This window comes from Protopterus annectens, chromosome 1.part2 (assembly GCF_019279795.1).
Source record: "Protopterus annectens isolate FY-2018-M chromosome 1.part2, PAN1.0, whole genome shotgun sequence".
In the NCBI taxonomy this organism is placed as follows: Eukaryota; Metazoa; Chordata; order Ceratodontiformes; family Protopteridae; genus Protopterus; species Protopterus annectens.
In genome coordinates, this window is record NC_056727.1 from 529,077,061 (window position 1) to 529,097,977 (window position 20,917).

The 20,917-nt window shown below is 41.0% G+C and overlaps 1 protein-coding gene and 1 non-coding gene across 5 annotated transcripts in view; both read left to right on the forward strand.

The window, feature by feature from the left end:
* Positions 1-20,917, forward strand: part of DHX57 (DExH-box helicase 57) — a 2,066,546-nt gene that overhangs the window by 1,115,871 nt on the left and 929,758 nt on the right. For all 4 annotated transcript variants that reach the window (XM_044057412.1, XM_044057439.1, XM_044057430.1 and 1 more), the window contains exon 15: positions 11,013-11,186. In XM_044057412.1, coding sequence (XP_043913347.1) covers positions 11,013-11,186 — 174 coding nt within the window. The remainder of the gene's footprint in view (positions 1-11,012; positions 11,187-20,917) is intronic.
* On the forward strand, positions 20,534-20,647 carry LOC122792564. The gene has a single exon (XR_006363379.1). It is a non-coding gene; the product is annotated as a U5 spliceosomal RNA (small nuclear RNA).

A 20,917-nucleotide genomic window follows, 5' to 3' on the forward strand; every position in this document is an offset into this window, starting at 1 on the left:
TGTGGAAGCAGTTTTGAAGAAAATGGAGGACAAGGCTAAGTCTATGCAAACTGTTAAAGATTTTTTACAGGTGCAGCCTCCGAAGTTTAGTAGAAATTGGCCTACTAAGGGATGGACTTATCCTGCTTATGATTCCCAGTCTAGGGGTAGGTCTAGCTGTGGTAGGGGCAGAGCTCAGGGTTCTTTTAGGCCTAGGACAGGTTGTTCCCCTGCTCAGACTTCTGGTGAGGGCAGGGGTCAGTCCTTTCGTAAGCAGACCCAATGACCTACCTTTTCAGCTGCCAGTACATTCTCGCCTGGCAGCACCTTTGGGAGGAAGGCCGTCTCTTTTCAAAGAAAATTGGGATTTAATTACCCAAGACAGATGGGTTCTGGATATTATTCACCACGGTTACAGGTTTTATTTCCATACCTTGCCTCCTTTCAAAGGCATGCCAGACATTCCTCCTCTTCAAAGGACAGAGGCTCACAAGCAAATTTCTCTGTTGCTCCAAATAGGGGCCATTCAGTCAGTTCCTATGCAGGAAAGGGGTCTAGGATTTTATTCTCGCCTGTTCCTAGTACCAAAGAAGGGGAACACGTGGAGACCAATTCTGGATTTATCTATCCTCAACACTTATCTGGACATTCCCAAGTTCAAAATGTTGACGTTACAACAGCTTTTACCTCTGCTGGGCAAAGATCACTGGATGGTAACTTTAGATCTCAAGGAAGCTTACCTTCATGTGCCAATCAGACTAAGTTGCAGGAAGTATCTGCGTTTTCGAGCTGGAAATTCTCATTATCAGTTCTCTGCATTGCCCTTTGGCTTATCTACTGCGCCCAGAGTATTCACAAAGGTTCTGGCTCCAGTGATAGCTTACTTCAGGCTAAAAGGAATCCAAATCTATCCTTACTTGGACGACTGCCTGATTCTGGCTCAAGAAAAAGATCTTCTACAGCACCTGGAATTTGTCATAGCAGTGCTAAGATGCCTAGGGTATTCTGTGAACGAAATAAAGTCCAGTCTAGTACCCTCTCAAGACATGTGCTTTCTGGGTGTGAGACTGAATACAGCAGCCCAGATGGCCTTTTAACCCCGGACAAACAAAAGAATCTTTCCAGTTACTTCCATCATCTATCTCTTCAGTCCGGGCTGACTGCAAGGACAGTCCTTCAAGCCTTAGGGTTCATGGCATCTTGTATTCTGGTGCTTCCCAATGCCAAACTGCATATGAGGAAGCTACAATGGTATCTCAAAAATCTGTGGACACAGCACTGCCAGGATTTGGACACTGTCATTCAAATAATACCTTGCATTCAAAAGGAATTTTTGTGGTGGGCTCAGGAATGTCACCTAAACAAGGGACTCTCTGTGACCCGGCCAGAGGCAAGTCAGATTCTAACGACAGATGCCTCAGATGTTGCTTGGGAGCTCATCTAAATGGAAAGTGGATACAAGACAAGTGGCCTGCCAGACTACAGCATCTACATATCAACATGAAAGAGATGTTAGCAGTTCAGTTTGCATTAATGGCTTTCAAGGAGTTACTTCTTCCAGGGCAGGTGTTGATTCTAACAGACAACACAACTGTCATGTGGTACATCAACAAACAAGGGGAACACATTCTTACCCATTGTGCAGACAAGCAATGATTTTATGGGAGACTGCGCTCAGTCTGCAACTAACTCTTCAGGCAAGGTTTCTGCCGGGAGCACAGAACTCCTTAGCAGATGTATTAAGCAGACAAATCATGGATCCCCACGAGTGGAAACTGGATCTTCATGTATTTCAAAAATTGACAGTGTCATGGGGAACTCCAGACATAGATCTGTTCGCTTCTCCACTAAACCACCAGCTGCCAAAGTTTTGCAGGAAGGATTTCATCACACAGCTTGGAAAGTGGATGCTCTTTCTTTCAGTTGGAAAAATCTTCATGTGTATGCCTTTCCACCTCTGCCTCTTCTTCCAAAGGTGCTTCTAAAGGTCAGACAAGACAAGCCAAGGATGATTTTAATAGCTCCAGATTGGCCTCGCAGCACTGGTACCCATTACTAAGGAGTCTGGTAAGGAAGCCTCCATGGCCTTTACCCTTGATTCCACACCTGTTGTCTCAGAGGGACGGTCATCTGCTCAATGTCAAGCTTCACTCTCTACATCTAACAGCCTGGCATATTCTGTTTTGAAAGACAGCAGGTCTCAGCTTCCTCAACAAGTTTTAAATGTGATTATGGAAGCCAGAAGACCTAGTACAAGGAAAGTGTATGCAGAAAATGGAAGAGATTTTTGTTTTGGAGTGCAGCAAACAATTTGGAGATTACTGAGCCTAATTTGAGTGTGGCTCTTCAATATCTTACTGAGTTACTGGACAAAGGTTTGTCTTTCTCTTCCATTAAGATTCATGCTGCAGCTATTTCAGCTCACTATGATTGTGACCCACCATTGTTTTCGCATCCTTTGTTCAAGCAATTTCTTAGAGGGCAAAGAATATAAGACCCCCACGTAGAGCTCCTACTCCTGCTTGGGATCTCAATTTTGTGTTGGAGAAACTTACTCTACAACCTTTTGAGCCTCACGGCTACTGCTGAATTGAAATACTTGTCATGGAAGACTGCTTTTGTTGGCCATTACTTCTGCAAGAAGGGTTTCTGAGTTGCAGGCCCTTATGGCAGTGGAGCCTTTTGATTTTTCATAAGGATAGGGTATCTTTACGTACTAATCCTTCCTTTATGCCTAAGGTGGTTTCTAGTGTGGCTTTAAACCAAACTATTCATTTGCCTACCTTTTATGCAGATCCCCAAAATAAAGGGGAAAAGATTTTGCACACTTTGGATGTACACAGGCTATTGCGTTATTATTTGAGCAGGACTAAGGATTTTAGGCAGTCTCAGCAGTTATTTGTTTCTTTTGCTTTGACTTCAAAGGGCAAGCCTGTGTCAAAACAAACTATTTCTAGGTGGATTGGGTGTTGCATTACATTTTGTTATTCCCATCATGGCAAGGAGATTCCAGCTGGGATTAGGCCTCATTCCACTAGGGCTACTGCCACTTCCACAGCATTTCTAAGGGGGGTGGCAACTAAGGATATTTTGGAGGCAGCTACTTGGAGTTCAGTGCATACTTTCTCTTGCATACTTTCTCTAAGCATTATCACCTTCCTCTCTACTCTAAGTCTAGGGCTGGTTTTGCCACAGCTATTTTGCAAGGCATGTTGTCAGTTCCTGCTTCCTTATGATTTGCCAGCCTCCCTTACCTCTGCTTTGGGATTCTACCCAATAGTTAGGACTGCAGCAATGTGGAATGAAGAACATAGTACAGTTTTGTACCTACCATAAATGTAGATGTTCGAGGATCCACATTGCTGCAGTCCAATTTACCCTCCCTCCTTCCCCTCTGTGTTTAGGGGTGGTTGTGTAGGTGAGGTTATATTCTGCTAATTGTGTATATATTGTATATATATTTTTGGTGCAGGTATTTTGGGAGTTTTTGTTTTTGGCCTTATCTTTTCAGGGTCTTCTGACATCTGGGGCAAGAAAAGACTGAGGATATGACGTCGGTCATGCGCATTAGTACCCTGACATACTGACGTCAGTCTAATGCGCCCTGACCGACGTCAGCCATATACTTTGGTATTCGGGCCGACTGGACAGCGGACTACCCCAATAGTTAGGACTGCAGCAATGTGGATCCTCGAACATCTACATTTATGGTAGGTACAAAACTGTACTTTTCATCTTGGTAATGACAGTACTAGATGCTAGGTTTGGAAGTAGATCAATCTCGAACCAATTGGAATAAGAGTCTAACACCAAATAATGTTGACCATTCCACTCAAAAATGTCAGTAGCCACTGTCGACCAAGGTAGTTCCATAATCTGTTTAAGCTCTAGTGGTTCTTTCTGTTGATGTGGCTTTGTACTATTACACACAGAACAAGACAGAAGTGATCTCTCAATATCTTGTGACATAGAAGGCCAGAATACTAGTTCTCTCGCCCGTCTTTTGGTAGATTAGTTGCTGTGTGATCGTGATGCAAAATAGTAATGTACTCAGGTAGCAAAGATGTTGGAACCATAACTTTCAGATCTTTCATAATGATACCTTGGTCAGACAATCTTTGTATGGAAAATAAGGTTGCAGTTCTTTAGATAAACTGGATTGCTCTGACGGCCATCCTTGATTGATAGTGTTTGAGCCTTTGAAAAACTGGAGCTGTAGCTGTATGATCTCTCAGCTCATCAAGATGTGTGAAAGAAAAATTATGCACTTCCATGACATCATCAGTTGAGTGAGAATCTGAATGTTCAATCTTTTCAGTGCTATTTGTGTGTGATCTGGGCAATATATCAGCAAGATAAAGAAGTTTGCCTTTCTTGTAGACAAGACTGAAATTGTACTTTTGCAATTTTAGCATCATACTTTGCATTCGGGCCGGAGCTGAATGCATTGGCTTTCTCAGGATTGTGACTAATGGTTAGTGATTTGTTTCAATCTGGATAGGTCTGCCATAAACATAATCATGGAACTTTGAACATGCAAACGCAATTGCCAAAAGCTCTTTTTCAATCTGGGCATATTGCTGTTCGGTTTGGGTAAGATTTCTCGATGCATAGGCAGTAGGTTGATTCTCTTGTGGAATGACTGCACCAAGACCAAATTTCAAAGCATCACAGGAAAGTGTTACTGGTTTGTGAACATCATAGTATCTGAGCTTTGGAGGGCTAGCAATTCTCTGATGTTATGTTGTCCATCTCGCCTTCCTTCTTTCTGGTTAGGTTCAGAGCCGATCTTGGCTCCAACTCGGCCACTTCTAAAGCTCAAAGTGTCCTAACTGGCTCGAGGCTCACCACTTATCCCAGCATGCATAGCAGTAGCTACCCAGATCTCATTTGCCACTTGCAGCATCGAGGTTGTGTTCTGCTGGCTCAGGCTTAGTAGTTTAATTTTTTCTATCAAAATTGCTGTTTGTTCAGTTATAACTGGTATTGTTAGTTAGAATTTATATGTCGCATTACCCCTATACGCATTTACAGTTGTTTGTGCTTATAGGCCTTCATTTCCTCTCAGGCCTGTTTTGTCTGTTTTGTCTGTGGCCCATTTTTCTTCAGGGTTGTGTTCTTTCCCTTTCCCTCCCTGCTTCTTAGGGAAAAAGCTGTTTAAGTTAGAGGCTTTCTCCCTTTGGGAGTTTTAAGCCATTTAAGTTAGAGGCTTTCCCTCCTTATCTTCTCTCTCTCTTTAAAAAAAAAATCTCTTTCCTTTAGTACATTCTTTATTGTGTGTAATTATGTCTAAAGAGTCTACAAAGCAGTCAGGCTTTAAAAAAATGTGACTCGTGTTGCCAAAAAATGTCCCTTATGGGCAAGTACACGAGTTGTGTTTACTTTTTAGGTGCGGTCCACCTTCAAGATTCGTGCTCTGTGTGCCATGCTTTCAGTGCACGAGTGTTGTAGGAAAGGCGCAATAAGTTGATCCTGAGAGGGTTGCTAAAACCTCAGGTTGAGGTTGCTTTGGTTACTCAGCCTTCAAAATCTGATGATAAACAAGCTCCTCTGTCGGCTCCACCTTCGGTGCTGACAAGGGCAAAATCAAAATCTTTGGATCCTTCGAAGCGGATTGTTGGCTCCAAGGATTCCTCTGTTCCGGCAGCTCCATCTGTGGCTTCGAAGCCGTCCCAGACTCATAAGAGGTTGAGATCTCCTTCATTGGACCCAGTGAGATCTGTGCCTCAGTCACCATTGTTACAGTCAGAAGCAGGTAGTCACCGGTCCTCAGCCCACTCCTCTCGATCATCCAGGAATTTATCGGATGATGATGTGGAGAGAGTGGTGACGAGGCTACTCAAGACATGGGTGTTTGCGCAATTGTTGTCAGGGTCAGCCCAGAAGGAAGTGGCTCCATTGTCCGGTCCAGCCCCTATCTCGGTTCCTCCTCTGACTGCGTCCAGTTCGGAGCTGGAGTGCATGGAGGTAGTAGCAGTGGAACCATCATTTCCGATGACCCTTACTCTTTCTGTTCTGACATTCGCTGCAACCTCCAGCGCCGAGACTCCCTCATTGGCTCCAAGGGGGGAAGGTGGCATTGAACCCTTGTCTGACACCGCTCTCCCTCTCAGAGCTTCAGCAGAGGTGAGTTTGGCTCCCACATCTGCCTCGGAGCCATCGCCTTTGGTGCGGAGGAGGTCTCCATGCTCCTCGGAGCCGGAGCCTCCCACCATTCCAGACCGTGGTGCCTTCAAGGTGATGAGGAGTGTGCTGTCCACCAAGATGGCCCCACCCTTTACTCCATTGGCTCCATTACCATCGATACCTGTGTCTGCTTCTGATCCTTCTCTCTGTCCCAAGCGTAGGGAACCTGTTCCTCAGGACACCCCACTGGGTGACCCCTCTTCTTCCGAGACCTCTCCTGAGCATGCCTCCAGAGGAGGATCCCAGGAAGAAAAAATGTAAGAGGAAACGTGAACTCCCCTGAGTCCGTCACCTCTGACACAGACTTGGATGACTCGGAAGGGTCTCCACGGTCCCCCTCTGAAGATGTCTTATTCTCAGAAATTGTGGAGATCCTTAGGCAGAGGGAAACTGGAAGTCCCTTGCCCATTCAGAGGATGAGTGCATGTACCTGGACACATTTGGTTCCCGATCTTCCACCTCCTGGGTGTCTCCGCCTTTCGACCCACTTCTGACCATGGAAACCTAAATAGTAAGGTTTCACTGAAACCTTTTCTCAGGAACAGGGCTTTGAAACATTGATTATTATGTTCAGTCACATCTTTTAACATATATACATATATTTTAGAGTTTTAACACTATCTAATTTTATACAGCAAGCTTTTACAGCTTTTTACATGCATTTTTAGTCTACTATTTTTATGATTTGAATGATTATATAGTGTATGTCTTTTTCATTTTTATTTCAAGATACTGTCAGCTGATTGGATTTGACATCGATGTATCATTATTTAAACAAGAGCAGCAGTTACTTTAGTATGTCTGAGGAAGCAGAGAGGACTCTGTGAAAGCGCTCACATGTTTTATATATTTTTACTATTCTTTATTAAAGTGTTGTTTTGCCTTGTGTATTCCAATGAGTTGGTGGCTTTTTTGGAACATTATACTTTTATCGTTGGTTACTTTATCCAGATTCAGGGGATTTGTGTTTGACAACTGGATGTTTGCCTAGTTTGTCTTGGAGAAGATTGGTATAGGTAGAAAAAATGTGCGGGGCAGAATTAGAGTAGTGGTCTCATGCTAACATGGTGGACTTCCTTGTTAAATGAAAGTAGTCCCATTTTCAAAGAGAGTCTAAGTCCTAATAATAACTGGACGTGCCTCTTTACCACATAAAATAAGTCATAGCTAAGCAACATGAAAGCTCAGCTGAACCTTCTGTTTGAATTTCTTCACCTCCATAAGCAACAAGTTTCACACACCTTGCTAAATCAAGCCTTTCACCTTTATACACTCTATCAAATGTTTCTGCTGACATAACATTGCACTTAGAACCTGTGTCCAGTTTGAGCTCTATGGGTTTGCCATTTATCCGAACAGTACAAAATACTTCATTCTTTGCCTTGAATCAACTGCATTAACTGTTTCAGGAAGCACTGACACACCATCAACATAAAGATTGGGGTTTCCACTATCTAACTGATCAACTTGTTTCTTCAAGTGTTCCCTTTTAATGAAAGTGCTAGGGTCCTAACATCTCTCCCTTTTAGATTCATGATTGCTGCCACAGTTACGACAGTTGGTAATGAAACTAGGTTGGGGCCCATGCTTTGAGTTTGCTGACTCTTATGCTTCACAGAGACTGTGCAGTTTCTGGAATTTGCTAGAAAGCTCTGGAGAGTCCTGCAGCCTTCCCTGGTAAATCCTTTAGCTGCCATGTGCTTGGGCCTGTTTCTTTTAACCACGTGCTGCATACTGTAAACATGAACTTTATCACTGTGCCTTCTAAAGAAAGAGCAGCTATCATTTGTAAGCATATTTGTGTGCTTTTCTGTAAGCTCAAATATCTGACAAATTTCAATGGCCTTATTCAAAGTTAAATCACTGTCACAAAGCAAAATATTTCTTACAACATCATCTTTTATGCCACACATGTCTGTCTTTTATCACCTCATCCCTTAAGTCACCAAATCTGCACACTTTAACTTTATTTCTCAGGTCAGTTATGTATGCAGCAAAAGTTTCACCTGGCTTTTGATCCCTTGTGTAAAATAAGTGCCTCCCCATAGTAATATTTGCCTGAGGGTTACACATTTCTCTAAATTTGTGTTTTAAGCAATCAGGGTCCTTTCTTGACTCAGCAATAACAACCACAGAGGTTCCAAACATGGCAAATGCGATCTTTGCTTTGTTTTGTTGATTCTTTTATTCTAAAAAGTACAAACAGGTAAGCGCTTTCATGGATAACAAACTCCGCTTCATCAGACTGTTATTGCCAGCACAAAGCAAGTCTATTTTGCACTACATTATGTAATTTAAATGTACTGACCTTTCCCTTCCTTCTAGACCTGTACTTGATTGGCTGCTGTAACATTTAGATAGTCATCTGTTACATTGTGTTTAACATGGTCTGATGAAGCGGAGTTTATCTGTGAAAGCGCTTACCTGTTTGTACTTTTTAGAATAAAAGAATCAACAAAACAAAGTAAAGATCGCATTTGCCGTGTTTGGAACCTCTGTGGTTGTTTTTGCTGCTATTTTTTTCCTTTGTGGTTCCTTTATCAGAAACAAAGTCTCTGTTGCATCCCATCCTCTCTTGACTCAGCCTGTACAATAATATGATGTTTTTCCCCCTCTCCAGCATAAATAGCAGGTGCATACACAAATTAACGTTCCCTTTCTATAGCTTCTGACCCAGCTAAATTAAGTAGAATAAATGCCTTTGTACGATCATCTTTATCAGAAAATGGAGCTTGTATGAAAATGTCATAATCTTGCTAAAACACTCTCCAGTTCTCAGCAATATTACTGTCAAACACAAGTGCACTGGGCTTCCGAAATCCATCTGCCATTGCCACAGGTATACACAAACACACTGAAAATATGGCCCTTGTAATTATGTACGAACAAACAGTACTGTGAGCTTATAACAACATCCAAATGCATAATAAACTCTTCAAAATGCTTTACTTTGCGAAATGTGCTCTGTAATGGCCACACTCTGTGAAATATGACTTGTAATGGCTGTACTTTGCGAAATAATTTTACTGTAACACTGCACAAACATGTGAATGCTTTGTACAGTTCTGAAAACTCGAATGGCTTTGCTTAATATGATAATACATATGCTTTGTGAAAATGCAGTTGTTTCCCCATATTTTTTTAATTTTATGCTAGTCAGACTTTATTTCAAACATTTTCCGTAGTAATTAGAATAATTTTATCAATATCATACATATCAGTTTGTGCAAATATCGTTTAAAGCATTCTGTATGCTTCTTTGCATATTATATGAAAGAAACTAGTGCTGAGCAAGTTTTAGTGCCTGAAATTCATTTCTGACCTGATTTGCAAAGTTTGCACATAGTGGGAGTGATTCACTGCTGTATATTAATTGTGCTGCTCGATTTTGCTTCTTGTACACATTCTGGCCCATGTCCTTTTAGAAGTGCCGGTTTCAACTTCATGGCCTTTTAGAAATCCCGGTTCTGCCACCATGTCTCTTGTTCATTTCTGTTACAAATAATGAGAAGGCTTGGGGTTTCATTCAGATGCTTTAATATACAGAAACACATCAGGTCGGATAGCAGCTTCTTTAAATACGAGCGAACTAACTAACAAACAGAGCTTATATATGTATATGTTCACATCTCAACAGCTAACTATAAAATGTCAGTCTGACTTGCACATGCTCAGTATTTATAGACCTGTGCAAGCCCTTGGATAGCTTCTTAAAGGTATATATATATATACATGCATATGGATCTACAGTCTTGCTCTTGAATAACATCTTACACTATTTTAGTCTAGAGCACCCCTTCCAGGATTTTAGGTACATTTGCTTTGATATTTGCCTATATATTCTTTTTGTTATGTATGAGGTTGCAGACAAACGTGATGTAATGCTGGAGCCAGGAGGGGATTATGGGTAAGGGGAGGAGCTTAAGCTATGGATCCTAAAATCTAGAGTGGCTGAAGTTGGATCCAAAGTCTGATCCAAAGACCCCATCTGTTGAGGAAGGATGGAAGTAGACAACACAGATCAATCATTATGATAGGTGCATAACTTTCATTTATTCACTGTTTTATTTTGTCATTAAAAGGACTGACGGTAGTGCAAGGCAGTATTGCCTTTATACAGGCTGGCATGACCCATGGTTGCATAGGTCCTTTTTGTATGATAAGAATTGCCCCTCACACAGTACAGTGCAGGTATCACTGGAGAAAAAGCTAGTAATGGGTGAATGGATGGATGTGGAAAGATCATAAGTTGCAATGCCACATGAGTTTCTGTCTTTAACATTTACTGTTATGTTGAGTACCCTGTAACATAATGGTGGCAAGCCCCCTTAAATGTGCTAGCTCAGTAGGGTCATGCAGCATAGTAATAATGGTCCATTTAAGAATAATATCCCAGAAACCTAGATTAGGCTAGAGATAATGAAGGACCGTGGCGCACACAGATATTTAATACCCAGTTCCTTGATGTAGATCATATTTGTAACCTTTGAGCTGAAGATAGTCTTGGAAGGACTATGGAAGAAGTTAGTTATACCAGAAAAAGAAGAAAAGCAATCTGGAGGGTATCCCTGTGAGGGAAGATCAAAGGCAGTCTGTTAGGTTGTAGTTAATGTAATTGCAGAGTTTGCTAACGTCTGCCAATATTCATGATGATATTATACCAATGTGAGTTATATGACAGTTCTGGTACCAGGAAAAGGCAGGATTTGACTTGGATGCATGGATTTGTTCATGTTTCTGAGCATAGCAGGGATCCCCGCATGCAAGCAGATTTCTTGAGCCTTTTGGTGTTATGATAAAAAAGTATTGTAGTGATATTCAGGCCTTATCCCTTATTTGTCTTGCAGATGTGTTATATATCCACTTCATTCATCTCTCTCCAGTGAAGAACAGCAGTCTGTGTTTCTAAAGCCCCCTACAGATGTGACCAAGATAGTCATTTCCACTAACATTGCAGAAACATCTATCACAATTGATGATGTTGTTTATGTAATCGATTCTGGAAGAATGAAAGAAAAAAGGTAAGTAGGAATAGCTTTCATTATGATTTGTGATAAATGTGAAAAGATGACTTCATCATGCTAATAAAATTTTTGAGTTTGAGTTTTAGTTATACAATTGCAATATACAGAAACCCTTAAATCTGAAAAATGTAGGAAATCACCTGGCTTAACCGTAAGAGGAATGTGGCCAGAAGAATTCAGTTAAGTCATTACATGGGGCTGCTTCTATCATTCAACTCAGCGTTTCATGTGACTTAAGTTTCTTTGTGTACTTGGTATTAGCAAGTTTTTTCCATGATACTTAAATCAGAGTAAGAACATGTAGTAAACTCAAAGCAACCAACAAAAAAAATAGAAACAATTCCAGAGTAAGGAATGGACCTTCTTTGTTAAACTGTCTTGGATTCTTACTGAGGAAAGTCTAGCTTATTTAGCATAGGGTACAGGAAGCAGTTTAAGTTGGGTACCATTCCATATTAGTCAATTAGCAGGGACCTCAGCAGCACTGTTGAGCCGTATATCATCCAGCATTGTGATCATTTCAGTATGCTTGATTCTGGGAATCCTGCCATACCTCTCAACTGTCCAGATTTTTGCCACATATTTCTGATCTGTTTGTGTTAATTTTTTTATTTTATTTTCTGGCAAATCACTGAGGATTAGTGTCATTAAGTATTATATTTGAGTTTCAGAGTTTATATCCTTCAAAAAATGCTTGCTAATACAAATCTTGTTATTGTAGCAACTTTCAAATTATATAAGAGCAATTTTTAAAATGTGTCTTTAGTTTTGGGCCTTTGTCCCCTCATTATGTTAATCTTTGTCGAGCTGTCTTGCACTAGGAGGTTGAGAGGTATGAATCCTGCTGATAAACACAGACAACTCAAAATGTAATGTAATGCATGGACAGCAAAGGCAAAATATGATCATATCTTTACAGGTTAACTGTGTAAATCTGGAACTTACCTTTGAGTCTACAGTTGCAAGGAATTTATCTTGTGGGCATGGACACTTCTTATCAGATCATCTCAGTCAGCTGGTTCCTCTGAACTAATAAGAGTGTTAACTTCATCTGCAATTGTTCCAAGCATAGCGCTGTACTATCCATGATACTGCTTAATATTCTTGACATATCCTTCATTTTTTTTCTGGTAACTCACTGAGATTACAGTCTGTCAGTAATGCCAGGCATAGCAGTTTCACAAGTCTGCGCTGTCTAGTCATTGCATGAGTGTAGTTATTTTGATAGTGCTACTTTAAGTGAAGAAGTCACTTACCTTAACCTCATAATTTTTTGAGGGTGTCAGCAGTCCCGTTGATGAAGCTTATCTGTATGGGCAGCTTCATCAGGGGATATCAGTAATGACAAATTAGCTTTTTCAGTGCCTTTATGTACTGTAAACAGCAGCTTTGTTTTTTTTTTTGAAGGTTTTGAAGCAATATTTTAAAGGGACCATCTCACAGTTAAAAATAAGTTGAACCAAATGAAATTATTCCAGAGACCACCCAGACACTGCTACCCACTTTTTGTCCTCCTCCCAAGCCAATAAACTTAATTTGGATGCCTTTATCTTACCCTTTCTCATTCCCATGAGAGAACACAACACAGTCTCTTTTCATTCCCATGTGTGTGCATGTATATAGATCGATAGATGTAGCTAGAGTACTTCCATATAACTTTGAGCACTGCAAGATATATTACATGTGCTATTGCTCCTGCTTCTCCTAAATGCCAGGCTGTTGTAAGCAAATCGTGTCACTGGAATCTTGCAGAAATAATACACTTCCAACAAGACTGATATAACTGCTTTCTGAAACCACATTTCATTGACTGGTACCCCATCCCCTGCCTCTGTGGACCACCACACCAAATGGTCTTGACTTCAGCCCTTTAGGGAAGAAAAAAGTGATTTTTTGAGTCTGTCCATAGTTCTGTATCTTAATAACAGCCCTTGTTTGTTCCATTCAAATGTATGTGCTTGCCTCTAGCTAGTACTGTGAAAACATTTGGAAACTTTTGAACAACACTAAAACATTTTTAATAGAAATAATGGTAAGGTCAATGTGTATTCAGTAAGCATTTCTAAAGGAAGTATTCTGCTTGATACCTGGCTCATTCAATTGCTGAATCAGCATTGCAAAAGAGTGAGCATTTATAAAGAAGGTATTCTGTCCAATATCTGACTCATTCATTTGCTGAACTAGCATTGCAAAAGCTATGGGATTGGTGTGTGCTAACCTAATCATGAACACTCTCTCATGTAGTCTCTTAACTACCTCCTGTGAAAGTCACTTTTGAAAGTCAGGCACCCTGCTTGTATTACACTAGACCAAATATTGCACTTTGTTTTCTGCCTTCGCTTTTGCTTTTCTGGCATAATCCTTGATGTGTTGTTTTTTGGTCCTGTTGTACTATTTGTAGTATCTGAAGGACACCTGCAATTATTTTACATGGATTATCAAATCACTGAAAATGAATCTTCTCAGCTGTGGGGGAGGTGAATTGATAAGGGTATGTTCATAGGTGTGTACTAGGCTAATGGCCCTGGAGCCTTTACAGGCCTAGCCCATAGGATTTACCCTGGCATCGTACCACCAGACCTTAGTTCCTAGTGCTTCTGTCGAGTAGAGCCACTGGAGTGATCCCCGGGGTGAATTTTCCATTTCTCATCCACTCATCAAGATTTCTCATGAAGAGGGCCAGTGAGGTGCTCTGCTTGACATGTATGGGAAGTCTATTCCATAGCATGGGCAGTCTCTGGGTTATGAACATGTTCTGTTGATTGTAGTAATGAGGTTGAGCTCTCTGGAGCATGTGGTGCGGAGGGATTGGGATTTCTTTAGATGTAGCATTTCTAACAGAGCTGGGTCAGACATGGCTTTGTAAGTCAAGCAGAGATCACCTCTAACAAGGCGATGTGAGACAGAGAATAGTTGGAGTTTTTTGAGTCTGTCCATATAGGACAAGTGTTTAAGGCTTAGGATCCTCTTTGTGAGGTACTTTTGCAGCCTCTCCAGTTGTTGCAGGTGTCTAGTGAGGTATATGCCAAATGGACATTGTACTTGATGATTGGGCTAACAAGGGAAGAGTAGAGGGAGACAATGACCTCTTTCTTCCTGGATGCAAAACCGTTAGTAATGAGATGTGCCACATAGAAGGACTTTCTGACCACAGTGGTAACGTAGTGGTCAAAAGAGAGGTTGCTGTCCACCTGTGTTCCCAGATCTCTTATATCTCCTTCTGTGTTCAGTAGACTACCATCAATGTGGTAATTCAAGGGAACTGGGTTCTGACACCAGTCTTTGGTCTCATTGAGGCCTTTCTGTAGGATGTCAACATCACTTGGAGAGTTAATAATAGCTCCCAACTTGCAATCATCTGTGAACTTTGTCAACCAGAGTCCCTTCGTGTTGGTCTGGACTTCAGAGAAGTAGATACCAAACAGGAGAGGACCCAGGACCAAACTATGTGGGACTCCACCTGTGACTGGTCGGCAGTCTGACTTGGAGTCAGCTACTTTCACAGTGTGGGTTCTGTCTGTAAGCCAGTTTGCAACCCACCTAGTGATATAGCAGTTGATGCCTAGCTTAGTGAGTTTTTCTATGATTCCTGAGTGGGGAATGGTATCAAAGGCCTTGGCTAGATCAAGGTAGGCTGTATGAATCACCTTGCCTTCATCCGCAGCTCTGGTGATTGACCCAAAGAAGTCAACCAAGTTGAGCAGGCATGATCTACCCTTCACAAAACCGAACTGTGTGGGATCCAGAGTTTGGAGATTCCCTATATCCTTGTTTATTAGGTCCATGATGATGTGTTCCATAACTTTGCATATCAGACTCGTCAGGCTAATGGGGCGATAATTCCCGGGGTCTGTAGTCACTCCTCCTTTGTGGAGAGGGATGACTGTAGCAGTGCGTCATTCGGTAGGGGCAAAGCCTGAGGTGAGGCTGTGATTGAACAGGGCACACAGGTGAGGTGCCAGTTCACTCTGTAGTTCATGCAGAACACAGCCAGGGATATTGTCAGGTCCCACAGAAGCTGTATTCTTGGCCTTGGACAGTGCTGTTTTAATCTGTGCAGCAGTAATACTGGGTGCTTGGCAATCTACTGGTATTGTGATTGGTCCTTTGGGGGAGGAGAGGGGTAAAGTTAGCACTGAATCTGTCGGCCAGTATATTGGCAATATCTGTTGGCGCTGTGTAGGAGGTACCATTGTGCAGTAGCTCAGAGCAAATCTGTGTATTGCCATGGAGATTCTTTACATAACTATAGAAGGCCTTGTGGTTGTCTTTACTATCTGCTGCAATTCTGTTTTCATAGTTAGCTTTAGAGGATTTGATGAGGGGTCTCAGCCTTTTATTTAGGCTGTTAAGGGAGTTTTTCCAGTCTTGGCACTTTGCCTTATTCTACATCAGTTTCCTCCTTCTGTTGTAGAATTTGTTTATGGCAGGGGACCACCAGATTGGCTTCCTTTTTTTTTTTTTTTTTTTTTTTTTTTGAGGAAAGCATCTTAGTTCTATTGGGTATGGCGAGATCCATGTACTTGTGTATGTGTTCATACAGTGCTTTGGTGTATGATTCGGCGGTCATGCAACTATTCTCCATTTGCATGGGTGCCGTGAAGTTACCCACCTCTGTTTTTAGCAGCCTAAAGTTAGCTTTGGAGAAGTTTTTCATGGTGGTTATCTTTGTGGGGTGGGGGGGTGGATTTCCAAGGTGATTAGTTTGTGGTCAGATCTAATCAGGGAGGAGTTGACTATTGGTGTAGAGCATCGGTCGCCCATGTTAGTAATGACCAGGTTAGGGATGTTGCTACCTCTAGTGGGGGTGAGAACGAGCTGGTCCAGAGCATTGGAATTAATGAAGTCCAGAAAGCATTGGGCAAGTGTATTGGTACACGAGTAGTTTTCCCAGTTAATGGAGGTGTAGTTGATATCTCCCAGTATGAGAGTGTTAGGTTGGACCCTAATATTCTCCAAGGTGGTTAGGAATGTGGAGTGTGAGTCTTGGGACATGATTGATGACCTATAGCAGGCTACAACCTGAATCACTGCCTTACCCAATGTTAGCTGCACCTGAAGTATTTCAGATGCGTTATGTTGGGATACCAGTCTGGAGGTGTGCACATCCTTTATGAATATGGAAACACCACCTCCTTTGGAGCTTTGGTCCAAGTTCTGGAGTCGAAAGGTGTGGAATGAGTTATAGCCTGGTAGTGCAGAGGTGCTTTCTGCTGCCTTGAACCAGGTCTCTGTTGCAGCACAGATGTCGATGTTCCCCATTTTAAGGAGTGCTTCGAACGAGTGCATTTTGAGATTTAGACTTCTGTCATTGAGCAGCATGACTCTCAGATTGCATTTGTTTGTAGCTGTTACAGTGGCAATTTGGTCTTTGGAACACCGCCTAAAAAGACACTATAGGGGTAGCAAGAGCCTTAGGCAGTATCCAGAAGCCCAGGGGTGACAGATGCAGGCCATGTCTGGCAACGCATTGAGGTCTGTCAATCTTGTCATCCCAGGCAGACAGATGCTGGATCCCCTTAGAATGGCACCAGAAACTTAGACAGTTGTTGAAATCGGTCATTTTCTGCTTGTACTGTGGTATCATTCTGGGTGATGGTAGGATGCTGCTCAGGGCTAAGGTCATACCCACCTGGGCTACATAATCCAAGAGCTCCTCCATGTCTCTTTTCATGTAGTCCAGGGAGGTACGTCTCGGGTCATTCACACCCACATGTACAATGACAGAGTCATATTTGTACCTGTTGTTGAGGGACCTGAGTGCATGCAATATGTTGTGGATCTTGGCACCTGATAGGTAGCTGACTGTCACTTCCTCCTTATTCAACGTAGTGAGTGGGACATCAGTGTGCCTCACTATAGCGTCACCTATGACTAATGTGTTGGGCATGCTGTTTTGCCTTAGGGGCTTTTGTTGAGTGGCACACTGTTTAGGAGAGTTATGTGTCTCGTGATTAGTGTTGTGTTGTGGTGGTCGAGTGCGTTTCTGCCTTGGAGGTCTTTGCTGTTTGGGCAGATTTTTATTGAGAGCCTCCACAAAGATGGGGGTGTGGTTTGTGTTTTTATGTGAAGGCAGTGCTGGTGTGTGTTCTGGAGGGATATGTGTTCCATGTGGTGTGGTGCAAATGTTGACATTCTTCTCTTGACCAGCTATTCCCGTCTTGGCTGGAGAGTGCATGGCTTCTAGTTTGGATATACAAGTGCATCTCTCACAAGTCTGAGTGTTGGGAGGTAAGAGAAGAGGATTGTCAGTGTACATGAGGCAGTTGCTACATTGCCTTAGGATGTCCAAGTTCACCAAGTTAATAGGAGAAAGCACAGGGAACTGACCTTTAGACATGCCTAGAAGGGTAGGCATTAATAAGTATTGGAGCTGTTTCCTTGTAGAAAGTTTAGTGCTGGTAGCACTTTTGTGTGCTACAATAATTGCTACAAGAAGTCTGGTAAAGTGCTAAACTAATATGTGCAGGAGAGGAAAGAACTAGCAGATGCAAGGAAAAAAGTGAAGAGCAGACTTTGGCAATGCTCAGAAGCTTACAAACAGTCCTGGATACAGCAAATCTGTACCTGGACTAAACAAGTTACAGGAAAGGTGGGGAACAAGCGCAAATGTGGGCTTTTAAACCAGAAAGGTGAAAGAGATGGAAAAACTGCCCAAACGGCCAGTAAACTACAATTTCTGGGCCAGAAACCACTCCTCTTGTGGTAGATAGGCTACCTAGTGCATACCACTCCCACTGATAAGCTAGAAGGCTTCCCTCCAACACAGAAAGTCTTGGGGGGCTCAGAAGCTTACCAACAGTCCTGGATACAGCATATCTGTATCTGGACTAGACTAGTTACAGAAAAAGCAGGAAACAAACTTAGATGTTTTTTCAGAAAGCAGCTAAAACAGCACTAAAAACAATTCAAGTGCAGTGCAAGCTAGCACATTTGAGTGTGTAGCAGTATTAAATCAAATACAGTTTAAATAAATGCAATTTATTCAAAATGTATTCTGAACTAAATTCAGTTGTTGTTTTATTCAACTCTGAACAGTTAAAAAGTGCCAAAAGTATACTTATCAGCCGAGAAGCACACTCAGTCAGAAAACAAGGAGATTTTTTTTTTTGTTAGTAAAGTGCAAGGGGAGGAAGGAAGAGCAGAAGATAATTCAAGGTTAATAACCTAAGTGGGTTGGCCTACTCAAATGTTCCCTCTGTATTAGGTAGAATGAACACTAGACTGAGTGTCCCAGATCAAATTTAAAGTAGGGGCGGGCAACTGCAAAGCCACCAACTATAACAAACACCACAGGAATAGGATGGGTGGGACAGAGAAACCCAGTTTCAGAAGAGATCAGAAACAAAAAACAGTGCCAGCAAATATATAAAATAATTCAGCAGCAAATATATACAATAATTCAGTCAAGCAAAATTAAGACAGTCAAGCAAAATTAAGACAATGCAGAACTCTGAAAAGTTAAAGTGTCAAGAATTATACTTATCAGCGATATACTTCCAGATTGTTTGAGAGCACTCTTCAGTCAGAACACAAGGAGTTTCTAACAGTGTATGCAGAAATTTACAAACAGGGACTATTTTAAATCACCAAGGCTTAAGCAATCAGATAACAAAAGAGCTGTTAGACCAGTTTATAAACTTTAACACCACCACAAGAATAGGGGAGAACCAGTTTCAGAAGAGATCAGAAACAAGAAACAATGCCAGCAAATATATAAAATAATTATAATGAATTAGAAATACTATAAACCCAGCACCAGCGTGTTTGACAGATACCCAAGATCAGTGGCCTACATAGGTCTCAGATTTGCTGATTTATGTGTACCAAATAATAATATGCTGAGCATATATGACTGTGTGTGTGTACGTGTGTGCATCTTTTCTGTATCTACCTATATCTATAGAGAGATGTGTGAATATATAAATACACATACACACACATGTTTACATATTCAGGAGCAGCTACACTAAAGGTGATCTCAAATATACTTTCTCATAAACATTACATATTTAGAAAATATACAGCTTGTCATAAACTCTTGACATAAATGCAGATATCTCACCCTTACTGACTTTGCACCAAGTATTGCTATGACTCACACAGCACACATAGACAACAGTGTGCAAAAATTTCCCAAAGGAAGACAAATATTTCAGGTAGAAAATGTAGTGCCTGATGAGTTTAGCTGGTACTGTAAATAAAGAAATGTGTTCCCAACAATGTGCCAGAATTCCTAACATGGCAATATCATAACTAAAAAGTTGTCTTTAAAAAAAGTTTGACAAGCTGAACATTCCCTAAGTACGTAATGATAATAAGAAATCATATTTAAGCTAATTTTCCATACACTTTATCTTCTGATAGTAATCAGCTTGCACGGATAAGTTTTATGATCTTTAAACTGTAGGAAATTTTATTTTATAAGCTACTTTTTTAGTTATGTCATTGGAATGTTATTATATTGCTTGGGGAACAAGTTTCTCATTTTACAGCACCAGCTAAATTCATAAGGTACTACATTTTCTCTCTGAAATAATATTTTTCTTTTAAAAATGTTTGCATGTTGTCATCTACGTGTATTGGGTGATGCTTAGCAATACTTGTCCTGCAGTCAATAAAGTTGAGAGTTCAGCATTTACATCAGGAGTTTATGACAAGCTGTACATTACAAAATTCATAATCTTAATAAGAAAGTACGTTACAAAATTCATAATCTTAATAAGAAAGTATGCTTGGGATAATCTTTAGTGTGGCCACTCATGAATATGTAAACAGACCAAGTTGTCCCTGCCTTGGTGATCTATTGCTAAACATATTTGCATACCCAGAATGCATTAATATGATAAATGAGCATATTAATCTCATCTGTAGAGGACATGTCAAGTCATTTATACTTGAATCCCTGTTCAGTTGCCTTTGCCATAATACCTCATAACAAAATGTGTGTGGCATTTGTTAGGTTAAGACATACAGACTTAAACTGTGCTTTGATTATTCTTCAGAATAAATGGATCTCTTTCTTTTTATTAAACATTTCTAACAAGAAGACTGGTAAAGGCTTATTTGTTTGCTCTGCATTCTGTGGGTTTTGATACAAGTTTAATAAAAAAAAGTATCTATTTGCAATATAGTTTTGCCATTTTAAGTAGGCATCAGATGATTCCAGTTTTTTTTTCACCAGTGCATTGTTGTGATGCATGAGGAAGGTTAATCTCAACTGTAATGGACAGGTCAAGTCATTCACAATTGAATCCATGTTTCCTACTGCCTGCTAATCAGACAATTGCCATTTCTATAATAGCTTGTAAAATGGCAATACATGTAGTTGCAGCAACCTAAACATTTCTTGCATTTTTTTTAAGAAGGAATAAATCTTTCACCTTTTACTAAAGATTTCCATGGAGAGAGTCAAGAGTTTTATTGGTATTTTTTGTTTGCCCTGCATTTGTAGGGTTTTTCTGTTGTGTTTAATAACAGAAAATTATTGTTTTATATTACTGTTCTCATTTCAGGAGGCATCATATGATACCAGCCCCTTTTCACTATCATTTTCCATAGGGTACTTCTTAACTTCTGATAGTCATCAGCTTGCATGAATACATCTTATAGTGTTTAACCCTAGGATGAATTTTGATGTTATTTAGTCCTATCTCACTGTAATTCTTGCTGGATGGGTTCGGAGCCGATATTCGGCTCTGGCTCAGCCAATACTAAAGCTCGAGAGT